Here is a 21,860-nt window from a genome sequence, read left to right on the forward strand (position 1 = left end):
GAACATCGATAATCGATCATACACGCCTCAAGGGAAACCTTTGATATTCAAAGGAAAACCGATGGAGGGATTTTTTTTTAAAAATGATCTTCAGCACTTGGGAGAACAATGCGATAATCGATTGATCGATTCGTCGCCCCTCTGCCGTAAGGGCGTATCTCAGAGCCCTGAACAGCATGAATTTATACGGAAAATAGGGTTCACATGAAAATCGAGATACACCTTTACGCCAGAAGGACGACGAATCGGACCACATTTTGCGATTAGAAACTACAATTTCTGACTTAATTAAGAAACGACGTATGTTCCAATAATTTTCCTTTGCCTATACATGTTTTTACGGATGAGCCAGAAATTGTAGTTTCAAATTGCAAAATGTAGTCTAATTGGATTACATTATGCAACGAGGAACCACTGTCTCTGGCTCTTCTATAAAAACATCTTTCTGCATAGGGAAACCAATGGCGTACATGTTGTTACTAAAATGAGCGAGAAATAGTGGTTCCTTATTGCAAAACGTAGTCCAATTGATAATATTTTATAATTTTTATACTTTAAAGCTAGATAATGCTGACAGTTTCCACGAGGGTTTTTCACATCATGGATGCTTGAAAAATGGAGGATTTTGCACAGAAATTTCTGATACAAATATTTTAACTCTGGTGTTAGCAGTGAAGTATCGCGCGGAATCGAAGGCATTTTCGACTGGTGACAACAGTTTGACGCAGCTCACAACAGCACATGCTAAGTAAAGGGATGAAATAAACCCGAATCCCCCGTTATTTCTTTGAGGACGCGAGTCAAGATCCAGAAAGATACAACACATTTGAAGGATCATTGGCAAACATAGTTCTTTTATCCCAAATTCACCCGATTTCTTAGGTTCTCCCTGACTGTGGCCATCCTGAAATTCGGTGGTATTCTCATACGATTTATTCTGACGGATTTTCTGTGAGAAAATAAAATTCTGGAGAACATTTGGCAAAGTTGCAAAAGACTTCCCGGAAACGCACTATCCAACGTCATTCCAAAGATATTCCCGAACTGATATTGTAAATGTGATTCCATTCCGAGAAAGAGAGATAGGTCACTTACTTGTATATTACTCTCCGATGTTAATTAAGCATGCAACGATTTAACTTAAAGCTTCAGATGAGCGGTGTTTTCCGAACAGAACCACACAGAGACGTCACATCATGATTCTCTCAAAATTTTACAGAGTTCAACAACGTTTCAGAGATGATTGCGCTTGAATGGACAAAATATTAAAAGAAAAATTTGAAAAAACCCTCACATCGTTTGGCACCCTTACTTTAAAGAAGCGCAACGTGCCTCCGACGAAAACTTGTTTTTCCCGTGTTGACTTAACTCATTTTCACACTATTCTTTAAGCAATATATTGATCCGACCCGGCAACGTGAAACGCAGTTATGCTGCTTCTGCTCATAGTCACACAGTGGATCGGGTAAATAGGAGAGGTTGGACAAAATCTGAAAACTTTAAACGCTTATAACACCGTCTATACAAAATTTTGAGGTTCTAAAAGCGGTTTCATTGGCTTTCTCGTGAAATTTTCTTTCTCATAATGTTTAACATGTGACGAAATAAACATCGAAATTTGCAATTTTGGTAAAAAATGTCATGTCCAACCTCTCTAATTGATTCTATCCACTGTGAGTCGGTCAATTCAATTGCCAAAGACGCAGGCTCAGGAGTATAGAATTCGCAAACGCGGATCGGCGAAAGGTCAACCGGACCGATTTATTTCTGAGCCCTCGCGTAAGAGCCGAGTACACGTGAGCCTTAGGACACCGGCTGGGGCTTGGCTCCCGAAGCCCTGGGGATCACAGCACATCAAAGGACTCGCCGGGCGCCTAATCAGGGATAATTTTGGCCGGGTCCCTGACTCCTTGACTCCGCGCGAATCGGCCGGCCGATGTCGTTTGCGATGGAGCTTAAATTAATTCGGATTGTCAAGTGCCTGTCTCTCTCGGTGGCAAAAACCGCGGATATGTAAGGGATTTCCATTACAGATACGCGGTTTTACTTTATGATGTCAATTGTTGGGTGACCACCGACTGGGTCACGACACGTGGCCGATCAAGGGCAAGCTCCAGGGAGCGTGAGATCATTGGCGGACTCAACGAATTAGCAAAAGTGCCTTTTCTCCATTTAAACCTATGGAAATGTATCGATTCTCGGAGGGACCAGGTGCTCCGGAAAGAATCGATTACTTAGCATAGGTTTAAATGGAGAAAATCCGGTGTTGCCAAATTGCTGGATCCGCCTCTGCGTGAGATTCTCACGGGAGGGTATCAGTGGCGAAGCGTGAATGATCGATTGTCGATATTTCCCCCCCCCCCCCATTTGAAGCTATAAGAATCGATTATTGAGGTGTAGGTTGCGAACACCCTGTTGATCGATCCTTTTCCATGGGTTTAAATTGCAGATCAATTGATATATCGCAAAGCGCGCTACGCTGCTGGAGGGTATGAATTCGATCGAAAAATAACGATAAGAACATGGGGCTGATTATTGAAATTGATAGACTAAGCGATAGAAAAAGTAGAAAAATGAAAATGGAGCAATCCTATTGACGATAGAGCTATTGGTTGCAATGGACAAAGGAGGTAGGTAATGGACTGATTACTGACTAATGGCTTCCGACGAAAGACTTTATGGCGAGTAGATCATTCTCTCCTCCTGTCTATAAGAGCCTCCCGTTTTAACCGATGGGATCGCTCCATTTTTCCCTTGTCTTCTTCGTCTATCGCTTTGTCTATCGATGTCAATGATCGAACTGCAGATTGAAAGAGATTTTATCTAGGAAATTTGAAAATTTCAAGCAAAATTATTCATAATTTCCTTCCAAAAAAAATATTTTCTATGAGGAAATATGACAACAAATTGCAATAAATGCACATTTTTCGTTGCAATTTTCAAATATTTTGAACTAAATTGCGAGCGCAAACTGTCTAAAAATTTTGAAGAAAAACGTTAACAATTTTCCCGGTAATTTTGTCTTAAATCGAAGGAAACAGGCAACGCCTCAAAGTTCATACGGTGTTTTTCCTAACTCAGAGCGGAGCAGTTTATCTCTCGCTCGTTGAGTGCACGCGATGAAAGGCAAATTCGGACGTATCTCTGCCAAACGGAACTATGTGCATTAAGACACGAGTCCTGAGACCCATGAGGATATATGCATAACAGGGCTCACGTGATGATGTACATAGCTCCGTTTGGCAGAGATACGTCCGTTTTCTTCATGCGTTGTACGCGAGAGTGCGCAGAAACAATGGCTCGACATTCAAAAAGCACTCAACGCGGGGACGGGATGCCCAGCAGTGGCGTGGCGTGAACTGCGATATATCGATTGTTATGCCATTTAAACCTATGGAAAAGGATCGATAAACAGGGTGTTCGCAGCGAACACCTTAATAATCGATTCTTCACCATAGGTTTAAATGGCATAACAATCGATATATCGCAATTCACGCCACGCCACTGATGCCCGGCAATTTCCCGCGGGGCGACATTCAAAGGCGAGCTGTGACACGGAAGAGTATCGCTTCCAGGGGAGCGACATCAAACGGGAAAGGCCCATCCCGCGACAAAGGCGCCTTGTCGCGGAGGAATCTCCAACATGCGCCGATGAAACCCTCACCGCACGCGACGGGGCTCGCCGGCTTTTGAGCGATAACAGGGCCTTTGCTTCGCAAGTGCAGGATGCGAAGCCCAAAATTGGACCGAGCAGCGCTCCCAGTCCGTGATCCTCATCGGAACTTTTGTGTTCCGATTTCTTTTGAGTTCCGGAAAATTCAAAGATCAGAGAAGTTCCGGGAATTTCAAAAGTTTCGCGAGAAATTCCGAAAAATCTCAAAAGTTCCGGGATTCGGAACTTTTTTGTTCCGATTTCAACACTGTTCCGGAAAATTCAACGATCAGAGACATTCTGGGAATTTCAAAAGCTTCGGGAGAAATTCCGGAAAAGCTCAAAAAGTCCGGATTTCAGAACTTTTTTGTTCCGATTTCTCTTGAGTTCCGGAAAATTCAAGGATCAAAGACATTCATTTTAAAAGTTTTGCGGAAAATCCCGCAAAATCTCAAAAGTTTCGGGATTCGGAACTTTTTTGTTCCGATTTATTTTGAGTTCCGGAAAATTCGAAGATCAGAGACGTTCCGGGAATTTCAAAAGTTTCGGAGAAAATTCCGGAAAATCTCAAAAGTTCCGGATTTTGGAACTAGTTCCGGGAAATGGGAGCACTGGGGCCGAGTTTAACAGAAACGTAACAAGTCGCATTTGGGGGAAAAATGAGTGGGGCGTAGTTTTGATTTCAACGGATAGTATTTGATAGATCGAACGGCAGTCGGATTGTTGAAATTGGTAGACAAAGCGGTAGACAAAGAAGAGAAAAGGCAGATGAAAGGATCCTATTGGGTGAAAGCGGGTGGCTGTAGTGGACAAAGGAGGTAGTTAAGACTGACTACCGGCAACCCACGAGCACTTGAGGCTTTCTCATATGTCTCGTTTTCGTGAAAAGAAGATGAATTTTGCTGTTTTAGCTATTTCAGTGATTTCATCCCGAAGAGATTTGACAAATTTTGAAGGATACTCGATTCTGAAAATCTGACCCTTACTGCTCTCTCCGCTATCACGGCAGGACTGGTGCTGCTTTTTTTCGCGAGACCGATCGATTGCAATCGCGCAACACTCGGCGCGGCGCTACCAATTAGCCTTTGTAGTATTCCTTGCCGCGGGCAATTTAACTGCAAATCGCGAAGTTGGCAGCCGCTCATTCGTACTTAAACTCGGCGATCACGTGCCGTGAGTTTACTTCGTTTTCCGCGAAAGTCGTCGGCGGCCGTAACGCCAGACTTGAACGTCTACAATGTTTATCACTTGAGTTTTAGTTTCGACTTACTTAGTAGTGGATGAGCCGTGAGCACCCGTAGGCACGCACAGAGCTCTCGCGGTTTATGCTGCTGACAATACTGCCGTGCTAAGGAAGAACGCCGGATGAAAATTCAAGAGTTGCCAAATTTTCCTTAATAAAACGTGTATTTTTGACAACATTCATGCATATATAAAACGTGTATTTTTGACAACATTCATGCATATATAAAACGTATATTTTTGACAACATTCATGTATATTATTTTGGGAATTTTAAGATATTTTAGATTATAATGCGTAAAAAATTGCGTGAAAATTTTGGAAAATAACATTCACAATTTGCTCTGTACATTCGGTCTTTATGGGAAGAAACTTGGCAACGTCTGGAGGTTCATACGGCACGACAGAATAGAACAAGACAATGGAAAAGGTCGGACAAAATTTGGAAACTTTCAAAGCTTACAATGCCGTTTATGCAAAACTTTAAGGTTTAAAAATTGGTTACATTGGCTTTTTTGTGAAATTTTCTTCGAGAAGGACCCCGTAAAATTCAAAATTTGTTGGAATACACCTAAATAATTACAGTTTTAGTCCAAAAATTTATGTCCGACCTTTCCAACTGACTCGATTCACTGTGTGCCGTTCTGCGCGAAGAAGAACCCTGTAAGAGCCTTCCGGCGTTGTCAAATTTTCCTCGATAAAATGCGAAATTTCAGAAAAATTTGAGGATATTTTTCTTCCATTTTTTCAAAGGATTTTATCAGCAGGTTAATCTAAAGTATCCACAAATTTCAAGGACACTTCAAGGAAGTGTGGATGCAAAAACTTCGGTCGTCGCGAGATTGCGAGATATTAGAATGATTTCGATCCTTGGGCAGTGAGCTTGAATTTTCAGCGTCGGAGTCTTTTGTTTGAATATAGTTGGTGCAATTCATTCCGAGATTCTGATTTCCCTGACGAACACGGCCAAAATCCGAGGAAAAATTCAAAATTCCCTGACAGACGGAAAAATAATTCCCTGACGAAAAAGAAAAAATTCCCAATTTTTCGACGCGTTTGAACTGATTGGATGTAAATAAGATTTTCTTTCGTGTTTTAGGAATATAATATAATAAATAGAGAGAAATATACATATGACGCCTAACCTTTTGCGAGATATTTTTGTCTCATTTTTAGAAAAAAAAATACATTAGCAGAAATCTTGGTAAAAATCTCTGCGAGAGTAAAAGTCGCGAAAAACTTTCCGAAAAACCCGTATATTTCCATTTCCCTGACGTTGCCCTAACACGAAAATTGCTTGCAAAATAAATTCCCTGATTGCCGAATTTTTGCGGATTTCCTGACGTTTTCCCGGATTTTCCTGACACCAAAAAAAAATTTGCTGACATTTCCCGGCCCTTCCGATCGCTAGACACCCCGGATAGTCAAGTCTGCACTGGAAAAAAAAAAAAAAACACACACTCACACACATTGGATCTAAATGTCCAGACTCTTGAAAACATTGACAAGAAAAAGGACTCTTGATTCAATCAGATTGAAGCTTAAATCAAAAGGAAATCCGCTTAAATTAAGAGGCTTGGTTCTTGATTTAAGCTTAAATCTTATTGAATCAAGAGTATTTTTTCTTGTCGATGTTTTTAGGAGTCTGGACTCTAGATACAATGCGATTTCTTTACCAGTGCAGAAATATAAAATGGTCGACATCAGTGTGTGCTGAGGGGGCGAATTGTGTGTAAAAGGTGTACGAACTGCGAACTGAGGGGTGGTAATTCTCTGGGACAGGCGCGGGGCGCGCTGCGATTCACGGCAAGGCCACGAGACTTTGAAGGGCAAAGGGCCGAAGGGGTGAGTCAAAAGAAAAGGGCGGGCCGCATAGGATTCGCACGATGTTGCCCGATGTTCTCTCAGACGAGAACATACGCGTAATCTTGAACGTTCCTGTACAGCGAATTTGCATGAAAAACGATTAGCACGTGGGATTTTTTCAACTTTTTTTTTAAAATCGATTTCCAAGTCATGCATGTATTTGCGTTTGTCGCATGTTACGCACTGAAAAACAATTCACGGCGTTTGTACCAAGGTCCGTTGGTACCTTTACCACCTCACTTTTTTTACCAAATATTGGTAATTTTACCAAAACAGACTGGTAAGCTTACCTAAAAACCGGTATTTTTACTGTTTTTTTTCAGGTAAGAATACCACTTTTATTGGTAATCAATTCCCGGTAACTTTGCCATTTTATCTCGGTAATTCTACCACAGGCGTTTTTTCAGTGAAGCCTACTTCAATGCAAATCACCAGATTAATCGACAATTGCTGGACGAATTTCATCACAGTTGTTTCCTTTCTCTTTTTTTTAAGGTGTCGACCGAGGGTTTGAAATTTGCGAGGGAAGGAAGGCAACGAAGCGTGTTCGACGCCCCCTTTTGAAAATTGAGAGGGTCGCGAGGAACACTCGACGGGGAGGGCACTCGAGGTGGGTTTACGCAAAGAACATTACGTATCGCGGGAGCCTCATCTCACCAGTGGCGCGGCGTGCTTTGCGAGATATCGATTGTTAAGCCATTTAAACCTATGGAAAAGGATCGACAGATAGGGTGTTCGCAGCGAACACCTTAATAATCGATTATTTACCATAGGTTTAAATGGCATAACAATCGATGTATCGCAATTCACGCCACGCCACTGCATCTCACTCCTCTCGGCTCAAGTTCGCAGTTTACACAGGATCACAGGTTAAACTCGGTTTCCGCGGCAGGATAAACTTTTTAAATCGGGGAAACTCTGCATTCTGCATGTATTTAAATAATTTTCTGAAGAGTTTGAAAAAATGGGAAAACCCTTGAGACCGGACGAAACGCGTCCACTTCTCTCTGACCAAAATGTCGAGACGTCGTTCGCCTTAACGAAAATTCTTATCGTTCGGGAATTCTCAACTCGAGAATCACTGGTAAAAAAAACCTCTTGGTTCAAGAGTGCAGTTTCTTGTCGCCGGATTTAAGAGTCTGGACTCTTGTTTCAAGCGGATTTTGAATTGAATCAATGCAAAATCCGCTTGAAACAAGAGTTCAAGACTCTTAAATCCGGCGACAAGAAACTGCACTCTTAAGTCAATGCACCGCGGCATTGGTCCAAGAGGGTTTTTTTTTTTACCGCAGTGCAGTCTGCCAACAAAAATAACACAAATTGAGATATCACAGGGTGTCCAGCTTCAGGATCTTCCCGATTCTATCAGGATTTAAGGTCAATCTGGATTAAATCCCGATTTAATCGTGATTTGACAAAAAATCGGTCGTTGAAGCAGGATTTGAGAAAAGTCGGCCGTCCGATCGGATTTTTTATTAATTGAGCTATTTTTGCAGAGTTACATTTTTCTCCGCAAAAAATCGGAATTTGCTCAGGATTTGGAAATATTATGAAATCAGGATTCAGCAGTCAAAAATCAGGAAAAATCAGGATTTCCCAAAATGTAAAGTAGTGAGTAAATAAGTATTGAAGTCTGTCTTAAAAGCAATATGCAGTCAGTCCGCGATATCTGAGTTTGTCGTATGCAGCCGTCGTCGGACTGGTGGCATGAAATCTCGAATTGATAACGTATCATATTAACCTACACGCCTGCCTTCCCGCACACGCCGGCCGCCGCGCCGCCGCGCGCGGAAGCAGTGATATCACTTAACGCAGTCATGCCGCCGGAGCAGTGATATCACTCAACGCAGTCATTAAACACAAATTATGACTCAACTAGGTCCTATTAATTTTTTTTTAGATACGATTTTCCTTGATACCGATACAGAAACGCAGCAGCTTAAAGTGGTGTGCAAGGAAGCTCTTACTCAACAGAGATTCAGTTCAAAAAGACGAATTTCTTAAAGGAAGTTTTTCCTCCCTCCATACTGTATACATACGATCTGTAGTCTGTAATTCTACTTTAAATCATACAAAAATAATTAATCGACGCACCGTTTGGTTTTCCTATATATCGTCCTCCGATGACAAAATCTTTCTCCGAGAACAAAAATCGGCCGCCGCACAGTGGACCCATCAAAAAGCAAAGGATTTTGTTCTGACAAAATCCATTGATGAACGCACCTCTGTGTTCGGCTTTTAACAGGGTGGAAAATGTTGGAGCTTCCACTGTCTTCAGAATTACGTTGTAATGCTTTTAAATGTAGTTCTAGCGTCCAGCCGTGGTTCCCGTCGAGTGTGTGGTTGGGAAGTTTGCCATATTCTCATCGTTTAGCATTTAACAAACATTCTTAGGAGTTAAATTATCAGGCAAATGATTCATGTAAATATTTGACCTTATCGCACCAGCAACGATTCTCGATGTAATCCAACGCTCCCACATTTTTTTCTCAATGCTCTCCTCAGAAATGTGACTCTTTGATTGTCCGTTCTGTGTCGTGGAAACTCGAGCTTACAAAGGAAGTGCAATTAAAGTGCAGAACCATGCCGTACTACTTCAAGTTTTCGCACACAAGATTGGACCAAATTTTTTAAGAAAGTACCAAGCCGCATTTTGGTATTTTGCCTACGCTCGCTCGATTCAGAGGCAAATCTAGCAATTTAACAACGCTGGATTTCCTCCATTTAAACCTGTTCAATATCGATTCTTGTCGGGGCACCTGGCCTGTCCAGGAATCGATATATTTCCATGGCTTTAAATGGGGGAAAAACAATGTTGCCAATTTGCTGGATTCGCCAATGGCTTAATTCCACTCAAAAAAACACATCAACTGCAATTATATTTTTCATAAATAAGTTGCGATAAAACCGTTTCCTAAACCTTTCCTTCAACACCAGATTTCATTGCACTCCACACGACTCAGAGCCACTCATCTCCATTTTTCCGCACTTCTTGGGAAGTCAAGCCCCCGCCACCCGAAGGGTTGGTATAGGTCCCCGAACAAGGAGCATAATTTCGCACTGAGGACCCTCTTTGAATCCCCCCCCCCCCCAGGCACCGCGGGAGGGCTCCCCCTCCGTAGCTCAAAGAAAGCCTTGCAAGATGAAAACTAATTGCGAACAATTACACACGCGGGTCGAGGAGCTTACAGAGAGCACCGTTGCCAGGTGGGGCAAACAAGCCACGATTAGCAATTTTAATAAGTGAAAAAATGGAGAAAATTGGCAACCGCGGATCCGGATCCTTAAATGAGCGGACGACGAGGGCATAACCCCCAGGCGCACGTATGAAATTAAGACGGCACGGACCAAACGAGCCTCTTTTCTCCTCGCGCATCATCGGCGACGTTGCTAGATTAGCATGTAAATTGGGCGATTTCGGAGGGAGAGAAATGCCTCAGGAGTTTTTGTTGATCTCGCGACAGGGATGGTCGAACTTTCTTGGTGTTTCTGAGAAGAATCAGTGAAGAGCATGTTATTTGCATGATTCGTCGTTCCTCTGATGTAAGGGCATATTTCGTCACCTTCCAGGCAAAGTATCACAAGCGCCATGCGACGTTTAAAAATTTCCGCCGCCATTTTATTTTTTTACAGAGAAATTGTTCAACGAAGCTGTCCGAAAATTTCACTGAATTTTCTTTGTGCTGCCGATAAAATTTAGTGAAATTTCCAAACAGATTCAACCAACAATTTCTCAGTAAAGAAATAAAATGGCGGCGGAAATTTTTAAACGTCGCATGGCGCTTGTGATACTTTGCCTGGAAGGTGACGATCAAGCATGGATTTAAATGAGAAACACGGCTGACGTAGGAATCAAGATACGTCTTTCCGTCGGAGGAACGACGAATAGAGATGTTGTGTGTATGAGGAATTTGCGATTTTACCATTAATACTTATGAAAAAGTTCGCGAGAAACACGATGGTGCCACTGGTTTTCCCTGAAATTAACTCCCAAGCTCAAAAAAAGCTCTCAAAGTGAGGCCAATATGGAGGGGATATTCCACCCTACACTGAGAGTCCACCTCTACATCAAAACAAACTCTCCATGCAAAGTTAGGGAGCAAATACATTAGCAGGGTTGCCGTGTTTTCAGTTTTGCAGTCCCCAAATAAAGTGGCAACCCAGCTAATGTATTTCGACGGTGAAACTACCAAACCACGTATCTCGTTTGCGGTGTTTAAAAATCTACGCTCACATTTTATTTTTTTGAAGTAGACCTAATCAATATCATTCCTTGAAATTTTCAGGGAATTTTCTCCGCACAAAGAGGAAAAATCACAGAAATTTTCAAGACTGGATGTTAGGTAGTTTTTCATTTAAAAAATAAAGTATGACAGGAAGTCTGCGACGTCGCAAACTGAGATACGTGGTTTGGTAGTTTCACCGTCGATTTGCTCCCTATCTTTGCATGGAGAGTTTGTTTTGATGTAGAGGTGGATTCTGGCACTTTATCGACACATAAAACACCCCAAAAAAAAAAGAGTGAAGTTGATTTAACATTCTGAATGTAAAAAAAGTGTACGAGAACTTACAAAATGCTGAACCACCCACCACAGCAGTTAGCTTTACATCTTGGCATTGCTAAAGTAACTGCTGTAGCCGGCAATTCAGCATTTTGTAAGTTCTCGCATACTGCTTTTACATCCAGAATGATAAATCAATTTCACTTTTTTTTCGGTGTAAAGAAAGGAACACTGCAATCATACACACCTCTTAATGGGTCCGCGAAAAGGTATACGACCAAAATGTTTGGTCTTTCTATTCTTAATAGAGAGGCAGTTTTTCATCCATCCCCAATCCCCATGGTACAACACGCAGAAGACATCATGCTTAGCTCCATGAAATGCGACTTTCCTATTAGTTTTTTCTTTGAATAAGTTCCAATTCTCGCGTGGACAGATCATAAACTGGCCAGATACACTCATTAAGTTTCTGGGAATTAATGAAAGCGCAATTAAAGTTTGAATGGGTCGATTTAGAAAACGAATACAGACGTAATCTGGTGAGCTTTGATTCTATTAGTGATGTAACCTGCCGCGGCTCATCACAAAACGAACTTGTGGGGTTCTGTGCATGTATAGGAAGCATACAAGCATTTCACAAGATGAATTTTAGATGGGTTTTTAATGGACTCTTAGATTGAATCGAAACTTAAGGTCGACCCATTGTATACAGCCGATTTTCTCTTCGAGGTTTCACACTGAACATCTTATTGTTGGATTACCATTGTGTCAGGCGTTTGTCCTCCAAATTTACGTAATTTTAACGGCTATTCGTGAATTAATCAACAGGATCGTGGCCGTTTCATGCGGTTTTTTGGTAACACGTGCGACTAAACTGATATTCCACCAACACGATCCCTTGCATTTGGTGGTTGAAGATGGGTATAATTTTGATGGTGAGGAATATTATAATTTCCCTCTTAGGAAGATAGTTTCGTGACGTTCATTAGATATTTGGATGGGGCTTAAAATCATTGAATTTGAATTGTAAGGACTGCGCAATGCGCCAGACAACTCAAAATGTGACGTTGGGTGACCGATGTGCCGTGAAATTTGTTTAAAGGTCATATGTGTGTATTCTATGGCATGTTCCTGAAGCACGCAACAGGAGCAAATCGTCTCTCCAAACGTTCGATGACTCAATTTGTATCACACGCAAATCGCCCCTTCAAAATCTCGAAAACGCAACCATCATTCCGTTCGAAGAAAACCCCACATCGGTGAGCAATATGGAACATGAATGATGAAACACGCAAATTGACCCTTCAAATCACCGAAAATTCAAACCGCATCACGCGTAAATCGCCCCTTCAAGATCTCGAAAATGCAAACCGCTAGGCAACCAATCCGCCTTGATATCGTCACCTTCCGGCTGACGAATTACAAGCGCTATGTGACGTCGCAAAATTTCCGCCGCCATTTTATTTTTTTACACAGAAATTGTTCAACGAAGCTGTCCGAAAATTTCACTAACTTTTCTTTTAGCTGCCGATACAATTCAGTGAAATTTTCAAACAGATTTGACCAACGATTTCTCTATAAAAAAATAAAATGGCGGGCGGATATTTGGAAAAGTCACGTAGCGCTTGTGATACTTTGGCCGGCGGGTGACGATTAGCTTCGAAGTCCGAAAACCATTCCTTCATATTCTAGAGCATGCTTGCAAATCGCCCCTTCAAATTTTCGAAAACGCAACAGACATCACAGGCACATCGCCCCTTCAAAATCTCGAAACAGCAACCAGTAGAGTCCCTTTATACTGAGAGTCGAGACAACACCCCCTCATGGAGTCACAAACGGGAATAAAGATTACAGAAATTGAAAGTTTTTTGTAATCTTTCATCAGCCCATTCTCAAATTCCTTTCTCCGTTCCTTCTCTCATTCCGTTTGTTTCTTGCCGAACCCGTAATTCCCTGGTCCATTCCAGATTATAAACTTTGCGATCGGTGAAAATGTAATCTTTATTCCCGTTTGTGACACTGTGAAGGCCTAAAATACGGGAATCAATCAGAAATGGATTCACATTTTCTTTACTCTTAGTATAAAGGGACTCTAGCAACCAGCAGCACAGGAAATCGCCCCTTCAAAATCTCGAGACCGCAACCGGCAAGTCATCCGCTCGCAAAAAAAACCCAGGTCAGTCAGCAGAGCGATTGGGCGACCCGCCCGCCGTGAAATTAGTTCTTTCTTTATTTCCCGCACCCCTTCCTCATCTTCGTCCCTTTTATCCAGACGTTTGAAAGCTCGCCCAAGTCTAATTCTATGCAAAGCCGGCTCGCTCGGTCTCGAAGCTCCTCCGACTGCCGCAGGCTCCTTCGCTGGTGATAACGCCGAAGCTGATAAAAGATCCGAGACAGACATCTCGGCTTGAAAGGACGACGCCTTTGTGAGCCCTCAGGCGGGCGCTGGCACGGATTGCGAGCCTCAAGACGGGAAGGCCGGATTTCTTCGCAGCTCCCGAGAGAAAAATGAAACGCGCTGCTGGGATCTGAGATTTGAGCTGGATAGCTTTGGGAGCCCCATTATAATCACAACGGTTAATTCGAAAATTCTCTCTCGGGCTTAGGGAGACAAACTCTGAAGATCCAGTCGGAGACAGGGGTGCAAAAACTTCTTGACCACGCGACTAGTCGGAGCGCAATCGGTCGCGTGCCAAAATAGGAATGGTCCCGAAAACGGATTTTAAAAATGAATTAGTTGTTTTCGAAAGGGAACATCAACAAGTCTATTTTTCCTTGGCTTGCATAAAAGGACATGCTAACTAAGACTCATCGAGGAATGGGCCTGTTTCCTTTTGAAAACAAATGATTCAAATGGGCTGCCCGTGCCCGACAAAATCACGAGTTGTTTAGCGACAACGCGGTGAGAATCGGTGGTTTTCTTTTAGTAAAATCACATGTTTTTTTCAAAATTGCGGCAATTTTTAAAAAAAGAGCACTGGGAGAAAAAGGCCCTTGGCTCCAAAATCCAGACTCTTAAACAATTAGACAAGAAGAAAAAAAAAAAAAAAAAACTCTTGATTTGATAGGATTTCTGCTAGAATCAAAAGGAAATCCGCTTACATTAAGAGCAAAAAGGATACCTTTTATACAAACCAAGGGAAAGTAGACTTGTCGCCTCACGATTTAAGCGAAAATCCACGTGAATCAAGAGTATGTTTTTCTTGTCAAATTTTCTAAGAGTCTCAACTTCGGATCCAAGAGGTGTTCTTCCAGTCAGCCATAGAAATAAGGTCATCACTTTGAAATTTCTGAGGTATAAAGCGTTTTAAAAGTCAGAGGGCCAAGAAGATTCAACATCATTACCATCGATTTCAAATATGTTGTCGGCGACAACATATTTTAGAGACCCGGCATTGCTTCTTCGTCACAATGTGTGTAATGTAACTTTAAAATATCATGGCTGCAGTTCGGTTTAATGTTATCGCGCGTTTTATCCTCACCTTCCAGCCAAAGTATCACGATCGTCATGCGACATTCCAAAATTTCCGCCGCCATTTTATTTTTTTACAGAGAAATTGTTGGTTGAATCTGTTTGAAAGTTTCACTGAATTTTATGGGTAGCACAGCGAAAATTCAGCGAAATTTTCAAACAGCTTCGTTGAGCAATTTCTCGGTGAAAAAATCAAATGGCAGCGGAAATTTTTAAACGTCAAATGGCGCTTGTGACTTTTTGACCGGAAGGTGACGTCGGGTGCAAAAATGTTTAGAGAACACTCCTCGACATTCGGAAACGTATTTTTAAGTTTTCGTGTACTGGGGCCTCTTTTCCTACGTATGGGTTGTACATAGACAAACACTTTCAGGAATGAGCAAAAAAGAATCTACATTAAAAAAAAATCAGTTTCTTACAGCTTGATGCGTCACACTGAAAAAAAATTCTCGGCGTTTTTACCAAGGTCCGTTGGTACCTTCACCATCTCACTTTTTCTTACCAATTTTTGGTAATTTTACCAAGACAGGCTGGTAAGTTTTCCTAAAAACCGGTACTTTTACTGTTTTTTTTTTCAGGTAAGAATACCACTTTTATTGGTAATCAATTCCCGGTAGCTTCGCAATTTTATCTCGATAATTCTACCACAGTCAATAAAAGATATTGGCGATTTTACCAAGGTCCAGTAAAATTACGGAGAAAGTTCAATAATTTTACCGAGAATTCCGGTAAAATTACCAATTCCATAAATGGTAATTTTACCAAGAAAAATCTGGGATCAAATAGAACCCTGAATTCTTGGTAATTTTACTCTTTTCTTAGTAAATACACCGAGCTTTTTTTTCAGTGCGGAAGGTGATGTTGGGTGCAAAAATGTTTAGAGAACACTCCTCGACATTCGGAAACAAATTTTTAAGTTATCGTGTACTAGGGCCTCTTTTCCTACGTATGGTTGTACATAGACAAACACTTTCAGGAATGAACAAAAAAAATCAGTTCCTTACAGCTTGATGCAGTCAGTCCATCTCTGCCGACCCAGCTGGCAACAGAACAGTGCGAATCTTATGCAAATGTCTGTCGGCTTTGTTTCGCGCCCTTCATCCCTTCGCAGAAACCCCTCCCCCTCCCAACGGTCGGATTTGCGACAGACCGTCGAGACGGAAAGATACGTCACGTTGCGCGAAGTTTACGGTCAAATGACGTTTCACGATTTTCCGCGGAGCGTTTAAGCGCGGGTCCCTGAAATCCGGGTTGCCGCACGTCTCGGATTCTCAAGTTTTTTCAGCGGTGAAAGTGCGTTTTCGAGCATCGAGTGGCAACACTGGAGATCTGCGAATTAATCAGCTTATCCGGAGTGTTTCTTGCGAGAGCGCCGAACCACTGGCTAAGTCAAAAATCCACTTAGGAGCTCACTAAAGGCGTTCGGGGTTGAGCCCTAATTGCGGCTTATGACCGGCGGACTAAGGCGAAGTGCAGCCCTTTAATTTGTTATTTGTCATTTCTATGCGGAGGGACTGTCACTTGGCTAGGTTGTCAGTTGGTTAGCAATTTAAAGTACCACAAGGGTGCTAAGCAGAAAACTGCTGTGCTGAGCAAGAACGCCGTAAATCCATCAAGATTTTCCCGCGTTTTTTGGAACTTAAGACTTTTTTAAAATAAAAACTGTTTTACCCATGCACCTCAAATTTTCTGGTTAAGTTCTTGATAGTATTTGCGAAAGAATTCTGTAAAAACATTGTCCCAAGATACACAAGTCTTTCTGCTGTGATACATTGTTTCCAAAAAAAAACTCATATAATGGCGTTTACGGCGTTTTTGCGTCGCACAGCAGAAAAGCCGTAAATCAATCAGGATTTTCCCTCGATTTTCGAAACTTAACACTTAATAAAATAAAAACTGTTTCACCAATGCACCTCAAATTTTCAGGTTATGTTCTTGATAGTATTTGCAAAGGAGTTCTGTAAAAACATTGTCTCAAGGTACACGAGGTTTTCTGCTATGATACATTGTTTCCGAAAACTTTTAATTGGCGTTTACGGCGTTTTTGCGTTGCACGACAGAGCTCCTAATGGGTCCCTCTGGCGCGGCGAGACTGGCTTCACATCGAAGGTTAATCGCATCGCCATGATTGTTGCCTATGCGGCAAAATTAAGGCGAAGATACGTGGTTTAACATTTTGGCCGTTATTTATTGTACATTTTTCGCGAGGCAGGGGTGTAAATGGCCTTTCGTTCTAGGCCTCCGCAATTTTCTGCAACGCCCTGGGTCTAAGCAAAAAGGTCAAGAAAGCGCACTGATCAAAATATTGTCAAATTTATGAACGTGTGCCAACGTCGCGTTGTTCCACACAAGAAAATCTGAAAATCCTCGGACAGGAAAAAAATAGCCTCAACAATTTTTAGGGCACTTCTACAGCAGGGGTGCAGAAAATGCTCGATCTCGCGCCCGGCGCGTGAAAATTTGTAAAAGCCCCCAAAATGTGGAAGGATGGAAAATTTTGAAGGATCATCAGTCAAAAGTCAACGAAAAACAGGATAAAAAGTCATCGTTTATAAAATTTGTGGGAAATTTTGTGGAAAACCGATGAAAAAATTGTGAAAAGCTCGCCGCGGGCGGGCGCGTGAAAGTGAGGAACCTTGGAAGATTCCGCACCCCTGCTCTACAGTTCTACCGCGTGGTCGTAGGGCCGAGCACAATAAATTTGCACGCCTGCAATTTTTCGAATAGATAACTATTCGCGCTGCCCGGTATGTTTGTTGCCTAGAGGGAGAAATTGAAGGCGGCCCTTAAGTACGACACATTAAATACGGTCCTGTCTATATGGCCTAGCTTCGAGTTCCTGCCCTCTTAAAAAAGAAGAGTCAAGGCTCCTGAATTCAATCACAAATTATTTACCCATGATTTTTAAAATATTTTATAGAAAACCTGCTCTAAGCTAAGTGTTAAGAAATCCGTTTTGAATATTCTTATAATAAGTAATGTGTTTGGTAGGGTTTATGTGAAAAAAAGTGTTCATTTTAAACTACTGTATTTTCAGACTTTTTTAACATTTTACTCAACATTTAAAGTTTTGAAACCTGCATTAGATCTTCGGTCCACTTTTTTTTACTTAAGTTTTTACTTTGATAAATTTTACTTTAAAGAACACCCAAACTGTTTTCTACCTAAAATATAAATTTTTACAGTTTTTTAAGCGTTTCCTTTGTGGAATTTACAAGTCCTTTTAAGTTTTTCTAATAGTCGTTGCGACTAAAGCATCTTCCCTTTAAGGCTAATAGAGAAAGAGACTCTAACATTTATAGAAATATTCAAAAATGAGAGCAAACTATTGACAAGGTATAACTGACAATGAGTAGAAAACTCCGATTTTCGACTGAAATTAAAGAAAAAACTACGCAAGAAAGAACTGTTGTGGAACTTTTGTCTGGGCTTATGTAACTGCAACTGAGTGGGAGGCTAGGAGAATTCACCTCAAGAGCAGGTGACACTCAATAAGTATGTGCTTGCAACAAGTCTACCGACACTCAATGGGTCACTAAACCTTGTTTATTTTATTGAATATTCTGAAAGTTCTATGTGAGTAGATAACGTGGTGATTTTTCCGCATTTTTACGGAGCCGAAATCGCGGAGAAAACCGCTTTTGAAAAATCTAAAAACTGCAAGACATTTCAAACGCACCCGAATGGCGGGAAACTGACGATGTTGATGTACTGCGGTAGTCATATCGCAGTCTCCTCTCATTTCCCTCTGCTGTTTGTTAAAATAAAACGTAATTCAATGTGGAATTGTTGCTTGTTTATTACAGCTAACATATGAATGAGATTCGAGTTTTGAATTCAAAATATATAATATCGACTTAAGTATTGTTCTCATATACGAAGAGTAGATAGACATTTGACTGACGTCGTGGAAACCCGTGCCCGCTTCTGATTGGTGCCGGATGACATCATTCGGTGCGGCGCGAAACCGGGGCGTTTTAAATTTGCGTATAAGTTGAGCGATTTGAACTGCGCATTTCTTGGTTATTGAGTTACTTGTTCGCGTTTTTAATGTGCGCATCGTCTTCTATGCGTCATTTTCCTTCATGGAACTATATTCGCAAGTCAAAATTCGTTCATGGTTTAGTGGCCCATTGAAATTGCTCATCAAACTAAGTGGTTGATAAGTTTAAATTTGCGTATGCAAATTGATATGAAGTTTGACACTTTTTTGTGGCATGAAAGAGATAAGAGATGATGACAAGATCACAGAGGAACCAATGAATGAGTAGATTTGATTGAAACTTCAAGCTCTCATGCTGTCTTACTTGTCTTAGTGGGTCTTGAAATTTTTTAGAAAGGTATATACAGGGTGATTCACAAGTTTTGCAGCTTGTAACTTTTGAACAAAGCGAGACAGAGACTTGAAATTTTGTGAGTGCTCCTGGGTTAATGAAAATGACTTTTGGGACCCCTTAAAAAATTGAGGGAATCGACCTGAAAAGGGGTAAGAGCCCCAGGGGTTGTAGGATTGGGGCAGAACTTTTGAGTCACTCTGTATGCCAGAAGAAAAATCAATCTGAACTCATCAATGTTTAACACTTAATTTAAAGCTCAGTAGGAAGGGAAGGATTTATCTGACAGCTAACTGGTGATGTCAGCTGTACATTTCAAAAACTTTTCAGCTATTTTGAGATACATTCTGTGGCTTTCTATTGCCCTTATATTGTCGGTTTTAGAGACAGGTTGGTAAGTAATACTGATGGAAAATCCCTAAATTCTTGAAAACTCAAAACAGCTTCCAAAAATTTAACATGGACTTTCTTCAATACAGCATAAAAAAAATCTGATAAGCAATCAAAAGGCAGCCGACTCAAAACGTAAACACTGATAATTAAAGACTTATAATCTACTTGAACCAAACGATGATAAAAAAGGTAAGAGTGCAGGCAAGCTCCTGCTCACCCGCAGCAAAAGGAAATCCATGAACCAGTGAAGTAATGTATCCATGAAATTTCTTTTTTCTGGAAATTAAGAATAACACACTGCTTTTTTCAATTTTTTCTCATGACATACTACAAACACTTCCTGTAATGAGGAAATTTCCTGAAATAAAAAAATTTGGGGCCGAAATTGCCACAGATTTAAACTGCAAGGAACGTTCGTTCAACACCCATGAAATGAATAATGAATGTGAGAAAGGATTAATTGAATAAAATGCACTCACCACGTCTGCCAAGAGTGCTGCCTCTAGAATGAGGGGCAATAATGCCATTGCGATGTCGCTCGGTCAACAGGAACTGTTCTTCGGGACCTGCGCTGTTGCGGTTGCGCCCTGAGCTATTTGTCCCGAAAGTACTCATTTCTGTAAAAAAAAAAATTGACACTTAAAAGAGATAATGGAGAGTTAGTATCTACTGAAATGTCAACGCTCTTTGCACATAAAATTAGCTTAGATGAAACTAGTCGCTATTTTAATGCATACTAAAAAAAATTTGAACAACGTAATATGCAAATGACATCCTTCAATACCACTTGTAAATGAATATCATCAATAATGGTAGCTATGGGAATTGAGGCAGTTCTTGAGGACTTGGGTGGATCTAATCCTGGTTTAGGTTTTGAAAATGAGCTGGGTGATAGAAAATAAAATATCTGGGGTGTGAAAAACATTAGTTACAATTGTGTAATTTGTGTGGTTTCAGCTAGAAATGTTTCAGAGCACAGAAAGTATAATTTGAATTTGTTCGGATTTGACAGTACACTGCAATCCTTCAATGATCAACTGTGGTTGTAAAGTATGCAATCATTTGGCAGCATTGATGGTATGAATCACATAACGGCATCGGAAAGCAGGAAACTGACTGATAAGAGGAATATAGTTTGATAACTGAATACAGCTGAAACTATAAGTAAGACAATGATGACAGTTAATGAGCTATAAAGTACCTATGAGATACAAGGGACGTAGTCGAAACTAAATCTGAGAATGGCTTAGGGTGACAAGGAACACAATAATGCCTCGACTTTACAGAAAGTGCGTAGCTCCTTTATCAAAAAGTACGCTCAAATCTCGCGCACAGCATCAAACCAGTATTTGAACGTCGACAGGGAGGATACAGATACCTAAACAATATTTCTGAAGACAGACACCTCAAACACCAAAGCTTAATTTGGTTTAATACTTTCGCCTTGTACCTTTATCAGTCGAAGGATATGAACAACAGGTAGAACTGATAACAGCTCTGTTGGCAAGTTAGAGTTATCAAGAAGTACAAACCTCCCAAGAGACAAAATTTTTGATAAGGGTAGGTAGGTAAGTCCTCAAATTAGGGGTCCATTAGTATTAACAACTATTTCTAGAAGCGTGTCATTGACCAGGAAAACTTTCTAAAGTATGCATGACACCCACACTCATTCCAATCCTAACCTCAAACTCCCAAACCGTGTAATAATAAAGGCATTTTACCTGACGATTGATGAAAAACGCTGTGATTTAAAACGAGAAACTGTCGAACTTTTGCGAGAAAGGATCGGGCGGGTTTTAATTAACGAACTACCGCGAGCACATGGTTTCGAATCAAACACGCGGCGAGTTATTTATAAACATGCCAAGTCGGTAATCGTATTTACGCTCTGCCGAGAAAGGACAGCCACCTGAAGCCGATGCGGCAGCGAGACTCACTGGGCGCCGAAGCACGGGCATCGCGACGCGCAAGGACGCCCTCCCCCGCACCCGGTTCCCCCTCACCGCGCGCCGCGACGCCGGACGAGTAAGTACTACTTTCTGTTCGACTTTTACATCGTTGTCACGTGTGACGTTGACGTGACGTAATGTCAAAGCTCATCTTCAGTAGCCTCCGGTATGCGTGTGACGCGTGCTTCTTGAAGATTGACTGAAAATCCCCCCTCCCCCCCCCCATACGAACTTAAAAAGCGCTTTACAAAAACTTTTAAAATTCATGTTTTTAAGAAACTCCATCAGATATTTTGAAATGAAAATGTGAAAATCTCCCTTGAAAAAACGATTACTTTTTTAAGAGTTTTTTTTAACACCTCTTTTTTTACTCAGGTCTATTTGTGACCTTTCCACTTTAATACTCGGGAAGGGTTTCCTAATTTAGAGTTTTTTTTTTTATTTTTTGAG

General features: G+C 41.2%; 1 protein-coding gene across 1 annotated transcript in view; it reads right to left on the reverse strand.

Moving 5' to 3' along the window:
* Ent2 (Equilibrative nucleoside transporter 2) overlaps nt 1–21,401 on the reverse strand; it is a 99,887-nt gene extending 78,486 nt beyond the window's left edge. The window contains exons 1-2 of the mRNA XM_019050039.2: nt 21,183–21,401; nt 19,941–20,078 (exon numbers count right to left, since the gene is read on the reverse strand). Of these exons, the coding sequence (XP_018905584.1) occupies nt 19,941–20,076 (136 nt within the window). The 5' untranslated portion in view covers nt 20,077–20,078; nt 21,183–21,401. The remainder of the gene's footprint in view (nt 1–19,940; nt 20,079–21,182) is intronic.
* Between the last annotated feature and the right edge of the window lie 459 nt (nt 21,402–21,860).

Source organism: Bemisia tabaci, chromosome 9 (genome assembly GCF_918797505.1).
Source record: "Bemisia tabaci chromosome 9, PGI_BMITA_v3".
Lineage (NCBI taxonomy): Eukaryota > Metazoa > Arthropoda > Insecta > Hemiptera > Aleyrodidae > Bemisia > Bemisia tabaci.